Below are 18,788 nucleotides of genomic sequence, written 5' to 3'. Positions count from 1 at the left end.
GCATAAGCAGCCAATTTGTGTGGAACTATCTGTATTTGTAGTAGCCTGTTGATGCCTTTGATGTGGTGGCCTCTAAATCGGACTTTAGTTTGGCACAGCGCCTGTGAACAAAAATAATGTTACGTCAACAAACTATAGCTAAATAGATTTCCCATCTGTTTGTTTTTTGCTATGACGTCATTCAGGTTCAGCCTACTGTGAGCCACAACAAAATATAACAACCAACAGTTCCTTGTTCCTTGTCATTTAATTTACAGTAGATGTCACATTGTAATTGGCTACGGCCGGGAACAACTGGGGAACCGAGACTACTCTATAGGCTTCCCGCATCAACAATAAGGGATTTCCAAAAACATTATTGCACTTTCGTTGAATATGACTCACGTCACGTGCAACTAACGAAGCAATATATTATATGGTCCAACGTGAGAAACCATGAGCTTAAGTCAACATTCACCAGCTGAGAATGAATACTTTTCTCATTCTCTTATGCTTGCTCTCTGAAGGTAAATTGTTTTCCATGGCTTCTGACTAGTGGTTGATTCTGCTCATATATGATAATATAGGTTAGGTTAGCAACATTTACCAAGTTTGACAGGTATTTGAATATTTTGTTTGTAGGCTAAACTGTATTCATTTACCTGTAAACTTGCCTTCTTCCATTTGTAGCGGTCTCTGCCAACGTCGTAGCTAGAGGAGACACCAGGGTTGACTTCAATGGCGACGCATCATATACCTGCACCCTTGCGGACCCGACAGGTGTGTTGCAAGTCACCTGGCAGAGGCTGTTCAAAGATGACTCGGTGGAGAATCTGGCCACCTACAGCAAGCGGTTTGGCGTTAAAATCATAGACCCGCACCGAGGCAAGGTGGTTTTCACGGAGGCATCTCTCAACTCGACGTCCATTACCGTGAAGAATGTAACATGGGCGGACGAAGCCTGCTATATTTGTTCCTTCAATGTTTACCCGAGTGGATCAAGACGCAAGCAGACGTGTCTTACAGTTCAAGGTATTTAATGCACTGAATAATAACAGTTTTAGGGCTTCCCTCTATTGTTCTCTATTCAGTTGAAGTTATATTTTAATGTAAGTGATATTGTAACTCAAAATAATAATCGTAAATCAGCAGAGGTACAAGCACACCTGGTCAACTAATTATCCAGCCCTTGATTAGACCTAGTTGAATCAGGTGTGCTGGTACTGGAATAGAAGTGAAAGTCACTGGGGGTATCCTCTTATGGAGCATTCATAAAGACTTCATAAGTAATACCTTCAGTACATTCGGAAAGTATTCAGACCCCTTGACTTTTTGCACATTTTGTTACTTTACAGCCTAAAATAGATTTTTTGCTTTGTCATTGTGGGGTATTGTGTGTAGCTTGATGAGGAATTAGTATTTATTTAATCAATTTTAGAATAAGTCTGTCACGTAACTGAATGTGTAAAAAGGGAAGCGGTCTGAATACTTTACGAATGTACTGTAGATGCTTCACTAATACATTTTTAAGCTAAACCACCAATACAGGTAATATAAAGGTCCTTACATCTGGTGCTTCGCCAAATATAGAATAATCCTTTAGTCACCCTTTACAGCAGGACATTTGCTAAGGAGTGATATATCTGAATAATACAGTATGGGTGTGTAAAGGGTTTATTAGGGTTTTTATTAGGGAATAGAAACACTATGCTTTAGAACACCAGCTAACTGCAAGTATAAATCACCATATTGGCATTGTTACATCACTGGCAGGATTGAAAAAAATGTCTGAATGACCATGAACTCTGCATGCATTAATAAGGGACATTGGCTGGTGTCAAACCATAAATGAAAACATGATACATATTTTGAAAGCAGTTCTTAATTGATCTGCCTGGTAAAATAAATAAAATCAACATGATCTAATATTCCCTGTTTCATCTATTCAAAGGTGTATCTGAAGTGAGAGCCACAATGCAAAAAGTCCCCAGCACTGAACCTGACTCAGACATGGAAGTTGTGGTCAGCTGCTCTGCCACAGGTAAACCAGCACCTTGGATCCAATGGAACATTTCTGCAGCAGCACTCATAAAGACACCTAACAACTGGACTGTCATTAACAAAGACCAAACTGTCACAGCCATTAGCAACATCACCCTCCAACTGTTGCCAGGCTCAGGGGGATACGTGGACTGTATCATAAACAATGGGATGAGGACACAGAGACACGAGCGGGTCCTGCTTCCTATTCTCCCTGGAGAGAGGGAGGTTGAAGAGGGTACGTGATGTTGACGTATTATATACTTCTAAACCATACTCTTTTAGCGTGTCAGAATGGTTCAACCTGAAAACAACATTGAGAAAACATCATCCCTAGCTCTATAAACAGCATGCCAAATTCATGATATTAATAATAAACATTTACATTTGGATACATGAATTTGGCGTTCTATTTAACAGGCTACATCATCCCCAGGGGCATGTTGTGATAGCCTTGTGACCAGCGTCATCGTGCAATAGTGCAACATGCTGTTCCCTGAAAACAGAAGGCAGCGATTTCAGGCTGGTTCCAAGAGGCTAATGTTGTGATGCTATTAGTGCTGTTAGTAATGTTATCTCACCAGTTGGGTTTAATGTTGACTACCATAGTAAAGCATCACGAGTCACTCCCTTTTAAAATCACACTGTAGTCAAGTGTTGTGTTGAGTTCTGGGTAGTTTCCAGATCCTCAGGGAAGCTACGTGATGGATGATATGATTGGATAGATGGGACAGAACATGATGTCAACATGTTATTCAAACTGAATGCATTAAAAAGGAAGGGTGTAAAATTCCTCGTCTTTCTCTTGGGAGTAAATGCTGTCTCTCCAAACACATGCTCACTGGAATTTCATGTTTCATCTTCCAGATGACAAGAGGACATCCCCGTGGGCTGTTGCCATTCCAGTATTCCTAATCATTTCCCTTTTAGTCATCTTTGGCTGTGTCGAGCTTCAAAAGAAAAAAGGTGAGTCCGCACAAGATTATATGTAATATCTTTATTTTAATCGTCTTAGTAAGACAAATGGAATGAATTGAGTCATCAACTCTATATATGGTTCTGTCTTTTATCAGACAAACTGTGAGCAACGCATGCCTTAGAGCTCAGGAATGTTTATGGATAACGTCCTTTTAGATTCACTGTAGTACAGTATAGTAACCTTCACATTCTATCTGGCAGGTTGCAGGCAAGCAGCGTTGACAACCACAGCAGACGAGCAGGACCCTATTAGGAGCATTGTGTAAACATCTGTCTGTTGTTGCTGACCGTGCTTATATGCACTGTAGCTGACCGCTGTTTTTGTTGAGGACTGGAGCACCTGTTACTGAGCCTGGATGTTGAACCTTGTTGAATCATTCTTACACAGTCATGAATAAGCTAATTAACACATGCATTATACAAGCCATGATATGGTTAATGCTGTTTAGAGGTACTGAAATGGCACTTTTAGGTTTGAGAGATTGATGACCTCTTGTAGGTGAGTGTTGTGATATGAGGTTGGCTACCTGTTGCCTGGCTACCCAAACTCCTTGCTCCGGCCAAACGCCACGCCCAAGGACGTTAGTTTCTTCTTCGCAATGAGTCTGGATTTGAGTACCTCCCCAACATTTCACCGAATGCCAACACATTCGGGGCCATCTGATTTGTCCGGTAACGATGGGTTGAGTCAGAGCTAGAACACACGTGGGTAAAACAGCAGTTTGAAAATTCATCATTGGCTTTTACTCTGATTGGTTAGAGACAATCCAATCGCTGAAGACATTGTTTTGTACAACGCCCGTCGTGCCCCTCGTCACCACGAACGACTTCAATAATAATCCTCACCATATCCAGACTAAAGTATGTAGTGAAGGACAAAGCAGTGGAATAATTTAGTTTGAGTCGTCAGGCTAGGTTACCTCATCTATTAGGACAGCACCACCTACTGTTTGAATGTACTTTATTATAACATACACCAAGTAGAATAGATTGATCTATTTATTTTATGGTTTTAAATAACCTATTAATTTATTTTATTTCAACCCACTTCAATATGATTGACCTTGTTGCACTTTTGTTCAAGTTAAGTTTACAGTGTATTGTTATTATAAATCTATGGAAGTACAGATAGTTTTGTTGTTCTTCCTGTTATGTCAGTGTAATGTGTGAATGTATTTTAGACCTCAGAATGTAATGGTCATAATGCTGATAATGTTTGCTCTTTGATATACCCTCATGTTTGAGTTCATATTGTTATTTATTTTGATCATGGATGTTGCTTGTTGTGTTTGACCCCACTTGATTTGACACTGTTTATAAATCAGGCTATTATTCTCACTTGATCTGTATAATGTTTTATATTGTTTAAGATTCAAAAACATTCTTTATATGGATTGTGTTTCCCCCTTCTTGATATAAAACTATTCACTGTATTTTAAAAAACACAAACTGCCCATTGTCACCTTACAGTAACATCACCATTTAAAATCAGGGGTAGGTTTTTAAAGCTCTGTTTACAGTAACATCCAGATTTTAAATCAGGGGAAGGTTCTTATAGCTCTGTTTACAGTAACATCACCATTTAAAACCATTTAAAGCTCTGCGCCAGGCTCACTTGGCTATGTGTGTGTAATATTTCAGCTCCTTTCTGTTTTTTTTTACCTGAGAAAAGTTCCTTTAACCTTCTCAACTAAAACTGGTAAAACAATGGTTCTGACATTGGCTTACACACTATGGAAGAAAAACATTAAAAAATATATATTTAAAAATTCACCAGCTGAGTTTACTTTTAGCCTGGTGTATGGGGAGGGGTCATATGTGATTCAACCTCATGTTGGTTGGACACAGGAGAATTCAAATTCCCTCTTTTCACCCTCAAGTGATTATAATAGAACTCACATTCTCACCAGGTCTCCTGCACACGACAACTACCTGTTTATTCTGCTAATAGACTAGTCAATCCTAAAGGTGAAATAATTAGTTTTTAGCATGATATACTGCATTTGTCAGAATTGTTTTCTGAATGTACACAATATTGCTGATACTATTGCTTTTCTTTATGAAATGTAGTGCTTTTTACAGGGGTGTCAAGCTCATTCCACGGAAGGCCGAGTGACTGCGGGTTTTCGCTCCACCCTCGCACTTGATTTATGAATTAAGGTCACTAATTAGTAAGGAACTCACCTCACCTGGTTGTCTAGGTCTTAATTAAAAGGCAAAAACAAAAACTCGCAGACACTCGGCCCTCCGTGGAATGAGCTTGACACCCCTGCTATAGGCTAAATTAAAGGTAAATTATGAATGTAATGTAGTGAAATGCATGTATTGTAGTGAAAGTCACTGTATAAACTGTATAGTGTACAATGATTTAATCAGTGAACAAAGAGGATTGATCTGTAGCCATAGTTCCTTATATTCACTGTCCACACATTCTGTAGTTGATGTTACTTTAATAATTCACCACATGGACCCATACCGCTGTCAGTTACTAACCCATACTGCAGTCAGTTATTAACCCATACTGCTGTCAGTTACTAACCCATACCGCAGTCAGTTACTAACCCATACCGCAGTCAGTTACTAACCCATACTGCAGTCAGTTACTAACCCATACTGCAGTCAGTTACTAACCCATACTGCTGTCAGTTTAAAAGCCCCTTCATTCATAACTTCCTCCTGCTCTACCTAGATGGCAGGTAACCTAGTGGTTAGAGCATTGGACTAGTAACCGAAAGGTTGCAAGATCAAATCCCTGAGCCGACAAGGTAAAAATCTGTCGTTCTGCCCCAGACCAAGGCAGTTAACAAACTTCTAGGCCATCATTGAAAATAAGAATTTGTTAGTTAAATAAAGTTAAAATAAATAGACTAGTTCTGTACTACATCACAATACTATACTCTATACTGCAGGAACCTCCAACCCTGTTCCTGAAGAACTACCGCGCTTTAGGTTTTCAATCCAACTCTAATCTAACACACATGATTTTAATAATTAGCTGGTTGTGAGTTGATTTAGGTTAGATACAACTGGAGTTGGAGCGAAAACCTACAGAAGTGTATCTCTCCAGGAACGGGGTTAGAGTATAGACCTACAAGAGGGAATCTCTCCAGGAACAGGGTTAGAGTATAAACCTACAGGAGGGTATCTCTCCAGGAACAGGGTTGGAGTATAAACCTACAGGAGGGAATCTCTCCAGGAACAGGGTTAGAGTATAAACCTACAGGAGGGTATCTCTCCAGGAACAGGGTTGGAGTATAAACCTACAGGACGGTATCTCTCCAGAAACAGGGTTGGAGGATACACCTACAGGAGGGTATCTCTCCAGGAACAGGGTTGGAGTATAAACCTACAGGACGGTATCTCTCCAGAAACAGGGTTGGAGTATACACCTACAGGAGGGTATCTCTCCAGAAACAGGGTTGGAGAGCCCTGTTATATTGCATCCTAAAGATTGATAGAATTGTGTGTCTACTTTGGACCAGTAGTCAGTCCATCTTTTGAGGGGAAAGTGGAGTTTGAAGACGAGGGACTGCAGAACTGCTCTATCGTCATCAGAGGCGTGTCAAGAGGAGACGAGTCCTGCTACAAGTGTCTGTTTAACGCCTATCCAGATGGAGCTATCCATGGCAGCACCTGTCTCCAAGTTAATGGTAAAATCTTATTGTATAATGTAATGAGTAGGTGTTGACAGGAACAATAATAATCAATGAACCTCAATATGTCATTTATTTGATTTCCCACATTAAATACCTGCAACAGTGTCCTGTCTACCTTACAAAGACACCAAGGTTAAGTGTGTGGTGCCTTCTGGTGGTGCCACTAAGGAGGTTTCTATGGTGATTCCAATCAATGATCAAATATCATTGGCTGGTGAAAGAGGCCATGGTTTGTCAATACATACATGATAATTGGCATGATAGGTGTAGGTCAATCTCAAATCTCCAATATCTGGATCAGTGGAACCTCAGTGATTGTAATAGTGCCAAGTCATAGCATTGCTGCATTGTTGTTATGTTATGTTACTCACATCACTAATATAGGATACTCCATTCAGTCGAAATATATAAATTACCTTCTTTTATACAGAATATCTCCTGAGAAACCAGATGACCTGCAATGTAGAAGGTGAGCTACATATACAATAACCAGCAGGCCTATGTGTGTCAGCCATTCAGTCCACTATTCAGTACCCACAATGCCTATGGACAGAAACAGTCTCCGAACCACACAGATGTGTGTGTGAGACAGTATGGTAGTCACTCAGTCCTCGTAACCCTCTAAAAGTTTCCTAAGATAGATACAACAGAATGGCGTAGATATTTATTTAAAAAATATATACTTCTGACTGCATCTTTGTAATTATTTCTAATGTAAATACAGTATGTATGTAAATATAGTTTGTAGTTGGTTAATGATGAAACATGATAAATCCACACTAGACATGTTTGTGTTTTATTCTTCACTTTTTTATAAATCAAGTGTTGTGATATTATAGCCTACACAATGTCATAATGTAGACTACTTTCATGGTGTGTGTTGTGATATTATAGACTACATAATGTCATAATGTAGACTACTTTCATGGTGTACATATTTCTGTCAATGGTAAGTGTTTGGTCTGATGGGATTGTTCACAATCATTTTAAAATGAACCCCAGCATATCTTATCATCACATATTTAGTGGAATGGCTGTCATGTGCTTACCTTGATGTTCTGTCAGTGTTTTGTGGTCTTGTTTTGTAACGTCTGTCATAGAAGTTACATCTGAAAGAACTGAGAATTTCTGTAGTCACAATATTGGATTTTGTCATCAGTACATGTAATAATGTCTGGGGTTGGGGTTCATTTTAAAATGAACCCCAGCATATCTTATCATCACATATTTAGTGGAATGGCTGTCATGTGCTTACCTTGATGTTCTGTCAGTGTTTTGTGGTCTTGTTTTGTAACGTCTGTCATAGAAGTTACATCTGACAGAACTGAGAATTTCTGTAGTCACAATATTGGATTTTGTCATCAGTACATGTAATAATGTCTTAAAATGTAGAGACTGTCAACAACACGTTGCCTTAATGTAAATGAACAAGATGGTCATCTCTGTATACCCGTCGCAAGACCCAGTGGTTGATTCTTATTTATAAAACCCTCTTAGGCCTCACTCCCCCCTATCTGAGATATCTACTGCAGCCCTCATCCTCCACATACAACACCCGTTCTGCCAGTCACATTCTGTTAAAGATCCCCAAAGCACACACATCCCTGGGTCACTCGTCTTTTCAGTTCGCTGCAGCTAGCGACTGGAATGAGCTGCAAAAAACACTCAAACAGGACAGTTTCATCTCAATCTCTTCATTCAAAGACTCAATCATGGACACTCTTACTGACAGTTGTGGCTGCTTTGTGTGATGTATTGTTGTCTCTACCTTCTTGCCCTTTGTGCTGTTGTCTGTGCCCAATAATGTTGTACCATGTTTTGTGATGCTACCATGTTGTGTTGCTGCTACCATGTTGTGTTGCTCAGTCATGTTGTGTTGCTACCATGTTGTTGTCATGGGGTGTTGAAACCATGCTGTGTTGTCATGTGTTGCTGCCTTGCTATGCTGTTGTCTTAGGTCACGATTTATGTAGAGAGACCTATGTTGTCTCTCTTGTTATGATGTGTGTTTTGTCCTATATTTTATTTCATTTATTCATATTTTTAATCCCAGCCCCCAACCCCGCAGGAGGCCTTTTGCCTTTTGGTAGGCCGTCATTGTAAAATAATTTGTTCTTAACTGACTTGCCTAAATAAAATAAAAAATAAATAAAATCAGTTAAAAAGCACCCTTCAGCCTTATGGTGGTGCAAAATCTAAGAAATGTTGTGTCTAAAGAAGGAAGTGGACCTGTTGATGTGTCTGTGGTTGATCTTAAGACCTCTCTGTGGTGAGTGCTCTACAAAGACCCCAATCACAAAAACTAGGTTGCACTAGCAGAGGTGCCATTGTTTCTGCATAGGAGTAACACGAATACAAGCTAGACGACAGCAGCACTTCCTACGCTCAACTCTCAAGGCCCATTATAACCAAGTCAACCCAGTCAAATGAGCGTCACTTTGGCTTGATTTAGTTTTATTTTGTTCCTCTAATGAGTAAATAACGTTGCATTGACGTCATATCTGTAGTCGGTCTCAGCAGGCAGTGTCGGGTCAACGTTTGGTTCTGCAGTTGGTCAGTATGTGTGGAAGCGTATCCAGACTTGCTCTGCTTCTGGTGCTGTGGGGTCTAGGCACAGCTGTTGACGGTAAGAGAGATCCCATGATCTATTTAATTTGTACACTAGCCCTGAACCTTACAGGAGTACTTACAGGAGTTAGACCTACACAGTACAGTAATAACGACACTGTATTGTAAAGTGTATTTGTTCACTACAGTTTTAATGCAGTTACTAAACAAGAATAAACTTTCCTTTTTACTTCACTACCACTAGCTACTCATCTTATGTTTTATCACAAGCAACACAAAAACAAAATGGCAACTATACAAAACATTCTCTAAGATGGTCAACATCACATTTCCAAATTCTGTCAAATATGTATGGTTTAATATGAATGGTTTATATGTATGGTTTAATATGTATGGTTTAATATGTATGGTTTAATATGTATGGTTTAATATGTATGGTTTAATATGAATGGTTTAACTCCAGTTTATTATTGAGGGTGGATATGGGGCTTTCCAATTGATGGCTTTACTTTTTTTTGTAGCAGCAGTAGACCTAGATTACAAAACATTCTATGATATTGATCACCAATATTTACATTTCCCAACAAACATAATTGTGGAGATGAATGGATATAAATTCCTAGACACAATGAAATGATAGCACATACATTATCCCAGAATGGTGTCAGTTTGTCACAGGACCACAGCATATGTAATAGAGTTCCTTTGTGCTTTTTACATCTCCAACAGAGATGTGACATTTCTGGGTGACATTACATGTATTCTGGCAGGAGTATAGTAAGTCCTAGGAATTATCTTACATTGCATTAGTTCATGTCTTAAGTTGTAGGAGCAGGTATGAAAATGTTCACATATCTGTTACCAATGGTTCTCCTCAATTTCTTCATTTAGATCTGTTTACCAATTGCTCCTTGTAGGTTCTGAACCTTCAGGTAGAGTTTCAATCAGCCCTTGATATAACTTGCCAATCAACTACTTTGTCATAGCAGCTTCTTTCAGTATGTTTTCTTTGCTAGATGCCTTAGGTTCATCCAGATTCTGTTGAAGTGATTGAATATGATTTCTGAGTTGTGAGAATGTAAAGAAATCAGCCTTTGATAATGTAATTGATTGAATGACAGTCGAGATACATCATAGTAAACATGATAAATATTAATGATGCCACTTTGGAAGTAGGACTTCAAGGGGTCATCATTAAACGCTGGAGGTAAGGTGGGGTTAATCCAAATAGGGCTGACTGGCAATATTGGTTCTTACCACCTCATGAATTTACATACATTGCCCCAAATATGAATGGAATTGAGAATCATTGCATTGCCTGTTTTTTCCTTCAATGCCTTGGACCTGAAGTAGTGAATATATTTTAGATCATACAATGTTACATTTGTGGCTTAGATACTCCTCCATGCCACAAGGATCGTCTCCTGTCCATTGTATTTATGAACGCAGTTGTGCAGCCCAGTCATACATCTTCATATGAGGTGGTCCAAGACCTCCAGCTTCATAGGAGAAGTATAAAACAGTCAATTTGTCTCTCGAGGTCTTTTCATTCCATATACACTTGGAGAGCAGGACATTTAATCTATTAAAGAGGTTGGATGGAATTGAAACGGACAAGGCCTGGAATAAATACATCAACCTTGGTAATATAATCACTTTAAATATTTTGACCCTACCGAACATAGAAATAGGGAGAGAGCTCCATCTGTGAACATCAGATTCATACCTATCTATTAAAAGGAGAGTAATTGATGTTTTATGCCTCCTCCAGATTGCATGGTATCAGTACACCCAAGTACTTCATATGTGTCTTTGTCCATTTCATTGTTCTATATTAACAATGGATCATTAACTTTCTTTTTAAGTAGGGTGATTGTAGCCAAACATAGTGACTGAGGAAGTTCATTTTTCTCTAAGCTGCTGTGATCATAAGTAACATAGGCCTTAGTAATCTGGGATAAAAGTGTCTATAACATTCCACTGGGAATCCATCATTACCAGGAGATTTCCCAATCTGTAGATTATTGATGCCCTCCAACAGTTCACCTGAGGTAATGTTTTATCCATATTCATTTTCTCTGGTTCATTTATAATTGGTCAAATGGCCTTATTAAGGAAATTGTCTATATCTTCCTTTGAACTTTTGTTTTGGGATTGATACAGTTTGTGATAAAATATTTTAAAGTCTGAGTTAATTTCAGAAGGATCCATTGTTACGGGGGGTTTGAATGCTATGGATGGTTCATTCCTCTTCCTCTTTCTTAATTTGCCAAGCAAGCATTTCCCCTGCACTTTCACCTTGCTCAACATATTGTTGCTTGGATTTCATGGCAACAATCTCTGCAGATCGAGAGTTTATTGTGTTATATTCAATCTTCAAAGTGTTCAACTGTTGAAGGGCGTTAACATTTGTATCTAAACTGTGTTTTCTTTCCAAGTCGTGGATTTTCTGTTCTAGTATTTCTAATTCTTTATTGGTCTTATTTTTCTTATGTGAAGAGTAAGACATGATACAACTTCTCATGTATGATTTAAGAGTTTCCAAGACAACAGTTGGGCACACTTCATTGTCTACATTAATTTCCAAAAACATGTCTATCTGTGTATAAAATAAATAAGTAAATGATTGAATATGAGTTTTGGAGGTGAGAGTAATAGGAGTTTTGTCTTTCAGTTGCATGTCTCTATCTCCCCAATTCACACAGACCCATCTCTTTGATGTTGTGGTTTAATACCTTAGACATGTTAGAAAGAGGATTTAGTTTAGTTGATGGCTTGTTTAGAGTTGCATCCCGTACACAGTTAAACCCCCCCATATAATATTCCTGTTACATTGAGATTGTTTTAGTAGGAGGTCATTCATTCACTTTGGGTCGTCTTCATTTGGACATTAACAATTCAGTAAAGTAACTTTTTCTTGTGCCAGGTTTCTTTTTACCATTGTAAAATATCATTTTGGGTCCGAAGTATTTTCTGTAGACTGAAATGGGACTTTTTATTAATGAGAATTTATAGTACTACTCATGCTCAATCAAACCGATCTCATGAAATAATATACTCACAATCTGTTTCCCTTCCTGTTTACAGTGACTCAAGAGAAAACATTGGAGACCGGAGGAGCAGATGCCACTCTTCTCTGCCCAAACCAAACACTCACTGACATCATTACTGTAGTATGTCACAAAAATAGAGTTATAGGTGAGGGTCATGAATGTAGAGTATCACAAGACTTTGAAACAAATCATACCAACAGCACTTGTGATCCCAGAGTCACACTGCAGATAGAGAGTGACAGAGTGTTTCTACACATCACCAACATACAACCATCTGATGAAGGGAACTACACCTGTGTATGTAGTATACATGATGAATGCAATTCTGCTATAAACATACATATTTCTGTCAATGGTAAGTGTTTGGTCTGATGGGATTGTTCACAATCATTTTGAAATGAAAACCAGCATATCTTATCATCACATATTTAATGGAATGCCTGTCATGTGCTTACCTTGATGTTCTGTCAGTGTTTTGTGGTCTTGTTTCGTAACGTCTGTCATAGAAGTTACATCTGACTGAACTGAGAATTTCTGTAGTCACAATATTGGATTTTGTCATCAGTACATGTAATAATGTCTTAAAATGTAGAGACTGTCAACAACACGTTGCCTTAATGTAAATGAACAAGATGGCGGAAGAGAAACAAATAAGATCTTAATATATATTTTCCCCTTTCTCAGGAACCCAAGTGCAAGAGGCCACAGACAACAGTCTCTTCTATTTGGGGATGATAACAGGCGTGGCAGCATGTGTAGCTGCCCTGGTGTTTGGGGGCGTCATCATGAGGAAAATTCATCTCAGGTAAGATAATATTAATACATTGGTAAAAGAGTTGCTGTCACGAGTGTTTGACAGATTTTTGGTATTTGAATAATTACTTGGAAGCACTGTTGTAGAAATTATGCATTCTTAAATACATATTAGTTCTACAATGAGGATATAGTACTGAATTGGTGTCAGAAATACATGCAATGCTATGAGTTCATGGGGGCTTCAACCAAAATGTAAATCAAAACTAGGCTAGATGTTCAACTGACATCTGTGACCAGTGAGTAGTTTCCAATAGCTGCACTGTTGTGGCTGCTCACTTCTCATTTCCTGTCAAAAACGAGTGTGGTGAAAAACACACACACAATCATTTTGCTCCGGAAAATGTGCTGTGTAAAACATGTTTCAGTTGGTGCTATGTTAATTCAATCTCGTTATTTTTTGCTCAACAGGAGAACACAGCTACAAGTGTCTGCAACTGTCAATGAGGTGCCACAACACTGCCTGCTGTTGCCTGTTAGTCCGATGAAGGCAGCTGGGTCCTTATTTATAACCGTTGCGTACCTTTCACAATAAATATCTGCGTGCGGCAATTTTGAAAAGACTCCACACGCACAAAAATATTGACATTTATCAACTTGGCGGATGCCATACATACGCATGTTTCCCGTTATAAATCAGACCCATCCTGAACCTGTGCGCGTGTGAATAAGCATTAAAATCCGCTTGAAAAAACGGCCATCATTGTCACGTCTGCTCCCGCTCTTCCTTTCCCCTGGCGCTTGAGGACGCCAGATTACCCTGCATCACATGCTCCTGCCATCCATCACTCACACCTACCCTCCCTCGTCACTCGCATCAGCGTTATTGGACTTACCTGGACTCACTTATCTCCTGTTTATTTCCTCCCCAATATTTGTCAGTTCCCTAGCTCTGTTCCCTGATTCTGCATTGTATTGTTTTTGTCTTTTGAATTTGTTTCTGACGCTGTTCCTGTCTCGTCTCTGTCCGATGTTTATTAAATGTTTACTCCTCGTACCTGCTTCGTCTCTCCAGCGTCATTCCTCGTGACAATCATTCACATTTTATAGTGACAATAACGCCTTTTTTTTGCTCTACACTTTGGAAGCATTGGAATTATACCATGGTAGTTTCCAAATAGAAGTGGCGAGCTTGATCAAATGTCTCTGGAGGTGTTGGCAGAATTTTTTTAACTTTTAGTGACATTTGCTGTATCTGACAAATTTTGAAATAAAAAAAACTATTGCAAATTGTTGTGGACCTGTAAACAGATTGTTTGAATTCAATAATGTTTCGCGTTAACTTTTTAATATTCTGCACTGACCTCAAATTCTGAAACATTATCTACTTACACTGGTAGCCTACCCAGTGGGAAAAACCTGGTTGAAAATACATATTTTTATGACATTTTATTCTGATCGCAAACTGACATTTTTTTAACATATTGTAATGACCCGGCTGGGTCATAAAGGGAAAAGAGACGGACTCTAGGTGTGCAGGTCAGAACACAGGTTTATTCCTAAACTGGGCTATTGTTCCGGCCACAGCCCACGCCGCTAAATGCCGAACATACACAATGTTACCCTGTCGAGTTAAGGGTCACTCTCAAAGGAACAGATCAAGGCCCCGAACAGAAAAGAAAGAAAGATGATACAGTAATCCCTCTTTATGCATTTCCAAATCCCGCGGGATTACCCATCATACCCCCCCAACCTTTCCATCTGTCCTGACATATTTAACCCCTGCTAGTAGCCATGAGAACCATAACACACCCACAAACACAGAACACAATACCGGGTTGTTACATAGCCCCCCCCTTTCTAAACCCTAGCCCCTAGGGTTACACAACAAAATCCTTAAAACGACCCGGAGGTCGCATCAGTCTCTTGGGCCTCCCCGTGACTCTCAGCGGTGAACCCCCAGAACACTCCTCTGCCCCAATGTCATTTCCAGCGCCCTCCGAAGAAGCAGCCCCCTCCCCAGGCTCAGGTTGCGCTAGAGTCTCCTCGTTAGACTGTTCCCGTGGGCTCACATCAGAGCCCTCACTCCCATTCCCTACCGTTTTCCTCCCTCTGTAGGGTGCCAATCGATCCCGGTGGACCACCACCTTCCTGCTCCGTGGGGGACCTCCACCCGGTACGTCACCTCCCCCACTCTCTCTATCACCAGACACGGCCCCACCCATGCACTGTCCAGCTTTGGGCACCGCCCCTTCTTGCGCGTGGGGTTGTGAAGCCACACACATTCTCCCGCTCCAAAGTGCCTCCCCCTAGCGCGCGAGTCGTAGTGGCGCTTTTGGCGCACCCCTGCGTTCTCGAGTTGCTCTCTTGCGAAGGTGTGAGCCGCTTCTAACCGGTTCTGCAGACGACACACATAGTTCGGGCCAGGCAAAACCCCGTCGTCATTATCAGGAGGGTGGCCAAACGTCAGTTCGGCTGGGGTGCGCAACTCACGACCTAACATTAGTAGTGCTGGGGAGCACGCAGTCGATTCTTGAACAGCCGACCTACACGCCATAAGAATAAACGGTAAGTGGGTGTCCCAATCTCTCTGGTGTTTTGAGGTAACGATGGCCAGCTGCTGTGCTAATGTTCTGTTAAATCTTTCCACCAGCCCATCACTCTGGGGGTGAAGCGGAGTAGTGCGCGTCTTCTCCGCGCCTAACCGTCTACACAACTCTGAGAACACCCGTGACTCGAAGTTTCTCCCCTGGTCGCTGTGAATAGACTGTGGCACCCCAAACCGACTGATTATTCCCCCCACCAACGCATCAGCTACTGTCACCGCCTCCTGGTCTGGGAGAGCGTAAGCCTCCGGCCACTTGGTGAAGTAGTCCATAGCGGTTAGAATCCACCTGTTACCGCTGTCTGTGGTTGGAAACGGCCCTACTATGTCTACCCCCAGTCTCTCCATGGGCTCCCCTACTGGGAATTGTTGTAGGAGGGCGTGTGACTGACCTGGAGGTCCTTTTTTAGCAGCACACTCGTCGCACTGCCTACAAAAGTCCTCAACATCCCTCCTGTGCCTGGCCCAATAGAAACCTTTACGCACGCGCTTTAACGTTTTGGATACCCCAAAATGCCCTGCGCCTACTCCCCCATGAAGCTGCTGTAACACGCTCCCCTGCAGCCTTTTGGGCACCACTACCTGCCACGTAATTTCTCCAGTCGCTGGCTTTTTCCACCCCCTCTGGAGCACTCCCTCAGCCACTCTAAGGACTGTGAATTTAGCCCACAGTCCTTTGGTGACTGGTGATAGAGGGGCTACTTCCCCCCACGGCGGTCGTCTTCTCTCTTCCACCCACCGCAGCACAGGACGCAGCTCTGCGTCCTCCTCCTGGCGACGCCTCCACTCCCCAACGTCCACAGCCTCAAGCTCCCGGCACTCTGTCACACTCAGCTGACTCACCGTGGCGGTGACTCCCTCCTCCCTGCACAGTTCTCTCTCTCGCTCCACCCGTTTGGCGCAGTACCCACAGCCATCCTCAGCACACGGGCGGCGGGACAAGGCGTCTGCATTGCTGTGGCGAAGGCCGGCTCTGTGCTCCACCTGGAAGTCGTAGGGTTGCAGCTCCTCCAGCCAGCGGGCAATCTGACCCTCTGGCTCCTTGAAGGAGAGAAGCCACTGCAGGGCGGAGTGATCCGTCCGGACCACAAACGGCAGGCCCCCCAGGTAGTACTTGAAATGGCGTACTGCTGCCACGACAGCCAAAAGCTCTCTCCTTGTCACGCAGTAGCGTTTTTCAGCCTTATCAAAAGTTCTGCTGTAATAAGCTACTACGTGTTCCCCATCAGGCCCACGCTGAGCCAGCACAGCCCCCAAACCCTCATTGCTTGCGTCGCGGTCCAGGATGAACAGACGGTTCGGGTCTGGTGAGGCCAGGACAGGGGCCTCCATCAGGGCACGTTTGAGGGCCTCAAACGCCCGCTGGTGCTCTTCGGTCCACTGAAAAACAGTGTCCTCCTTGAGAAGGTGGTTCAAAGGAGCCGCTACCCCCGCAAACCCCTTCACAAACCTACGATAGTAGGATGCCAGCCCCAGGAAGCTCTTAACCTCTTTTTTCCCCCCTGGAACTGGCCACCCCCTCACAGCCTCTACTTTGTCTGGCATCGTGCTGATGCCCTCACCACCCAGCTGATGCCCCAGGAACGCCACCTCCCTTTGCATGAAATGGCACTTTCCCGGATGTAATTTTAGCCCCGCCCCTGAGATCCTCTCCAACACTCGCCTAATTGCCCCCAGTGCCCCCTCAAACGATGTGCCGTGCACCAATATGTCGTCTAGGTACACAACACACTCGTCTCTCGGAACCCCCGCCAGCACTCTGTCCATGAGCCTCTCAAAGGTGGCAGGAGCATTACAGAGCCCGAAGCACAGCACCTTGAACTGCCAATGGCCCCTATCTGTGGAGAAGGCCGTTTTTTCACGTGCCCCTGGCGAGAGGGGCACCTGCCAGTAGCCACTGCGCAGATCAAGGGAGGAGAACCACGAGGACCCTCTCACGTGGTCTAGCGACTCATCAATCCTCGGTAGGGGATAAGAGTCTTTAGTGGTGACAGAATTTAGGCCCCTGTAGTCAACACAAAACCTAAGTTTACCCCCTTTCTTAGGCACCATGACGACCGGCGCGGACCATGGGCTATCTGATGGCTCAATGAAATCAGCCCGCAACATGTCAACAATAGCTGTGTCTGCTGCTTCCCTCCTGGCAAGGGGAATACGACGGGGCCGAATTTTAATGGGTCGGGCGTCCCCAGTGTCTATTTCGTGCTGAACTAGGTGCGTTTGTCCTACCTCATCTTCCCCCCAAGCGAAGCTATCTTTAAAGTCCAACAGCAGCTGCTTTAACTGTCTCTGTTGTCCCTCATCCAGACCCTGACAGTTCTTCAGCCACACAGCCTCGACGGCGTCGATAGCTTCCTCCTTCCCCCCGTCGGGCTGATGGGGTGAAGGAGCCAGTGTGTTTTGGGCTACTGGGCTGCCTGTGCTTGCACCATGATGGGGAGTGAAGGCCGTCGCCGCCGGAGACAGCTGCTGGGATGGCACAACGACCAAGGGAGCAGCCGGGATGACCGGTGGAGTTTCTGCAAGCTTGGAGGAAGACGGAGGGACAGCCCTGCCCCCTGCTGGCCCTCCCGAAGGCGACATTCCCACTGTGGGCCCCCCCGACAGCCTCAAAGTGCCCGACGCTAAGTCCAACTGAGCCCCACAGTTTTTCAAAAAGTCCATTCCCAGTATACAGGGGTCCTGCACCGCTGCTACCCACACCGGACACCCCACAGTTCTCCCCCCCACAGTCACAGATAGCTGACACTTCCCTAACATGGGGGCTAGCTCCCCCGTGACAGTCCGTAGCTGGACAAGGGTCGGCTCCACCCGCACCCCAACAGGTAGTATGTCTGGTCTCACCAGGGTTACTGTAGAGCCCGTGTCGACCAGGGCCAAACATTCCACCCCCTCTACCTTGACGATGACATTGCAGAAGTCCCCAACGGTGGTACGTCCCACCACAACTACCGGACTAGGAAACACGGCGGCAGCTACACCCTGGGGGAGCAGGTCCCCACCCTCTTGTCTGCGCTGCTGGGTACCTCCTTTGCTTACAGTGGGTTCGGGGGCGGGGGGGTGGGCCCGCGCTGCCCCCTGCGCGAGAACCCGTTGTCGTTTCCCTGGTGACGAGGGAATCTGCCACACTCCCGCTGAATGTGGCCAGGTTGGCCA

The 18,788-nt window shown here is 43.1% G+C and overlaps 1 protein-coding gene across 1 annotated transcript; it reads left to right on the top strand.

Moving 5' to 3' along the window:
- Positions 1 to 429: 429 nt before the first annotated feature.
- LOC120050875 (OX-2 membrane glycoprotein-like) lies at positions 430 to 15,080 on the top strand. Its single transcript, XM_038997399.1, has 5 exons — positions 430 to 506; positions 670 to 1,011; positions 1,931 to 2,257; positions 2,887 to 2,985; positions 14,977 to 15,080. The coding sequence occupies exons 1-5, from the start codon at positions 467 to 469 to the stop codon at positions 15,078 to 15,080; spliced, it is 912 nt and encodes a 303-aa protein (XP_038853327.1). The 5' UTR covers positions 430 to 466.
- The last annotated feature ends 3,708 nt before the right edge of the window (positions 15,081 to 18,788 follow it).

This window comes from Salvelinus namaycush, chromosome 7 (assembly GCF_016432855.1).
Source record: "Salvelinus namaycush isolate Seneca chromosome 7, SaNama_1.0, whole genome shotgun sequence".
NCBI lineage: Eukaryota > Metazoa > Chordata > Actinopteri > Salmoniformes > Salmonidae > Salvelinus > Salvelinus namaycush.
This window is presented reverse-complemented; position numbering and strand designations above follow the sequence as displayed.

Excerpts from the sequence above, each read along its gene's own strand:
- LOC120050875 (XM_038997399.1), top strand. The coding sequence starts at position 467 with ATGAATACTTTTCTCATTCTCTTATGCTTGCTCTCTGAAG. Across the intron at positions 507-669 it reads CTTATGCTTGCTCTCTGAAG|CGGTCTCTGCCAACGTCGTA; the intron begins GTAAATTGTTTT and ends TTCCATTTGTAG. Across the intron at positions 2,258-2,886 it reads AGAGAGGGAGGTTGAAGAGG|ATGACAAGAGGACATCCCCG; the intron begins GTACGTGATGTT and ends TTCATCTTCCAG.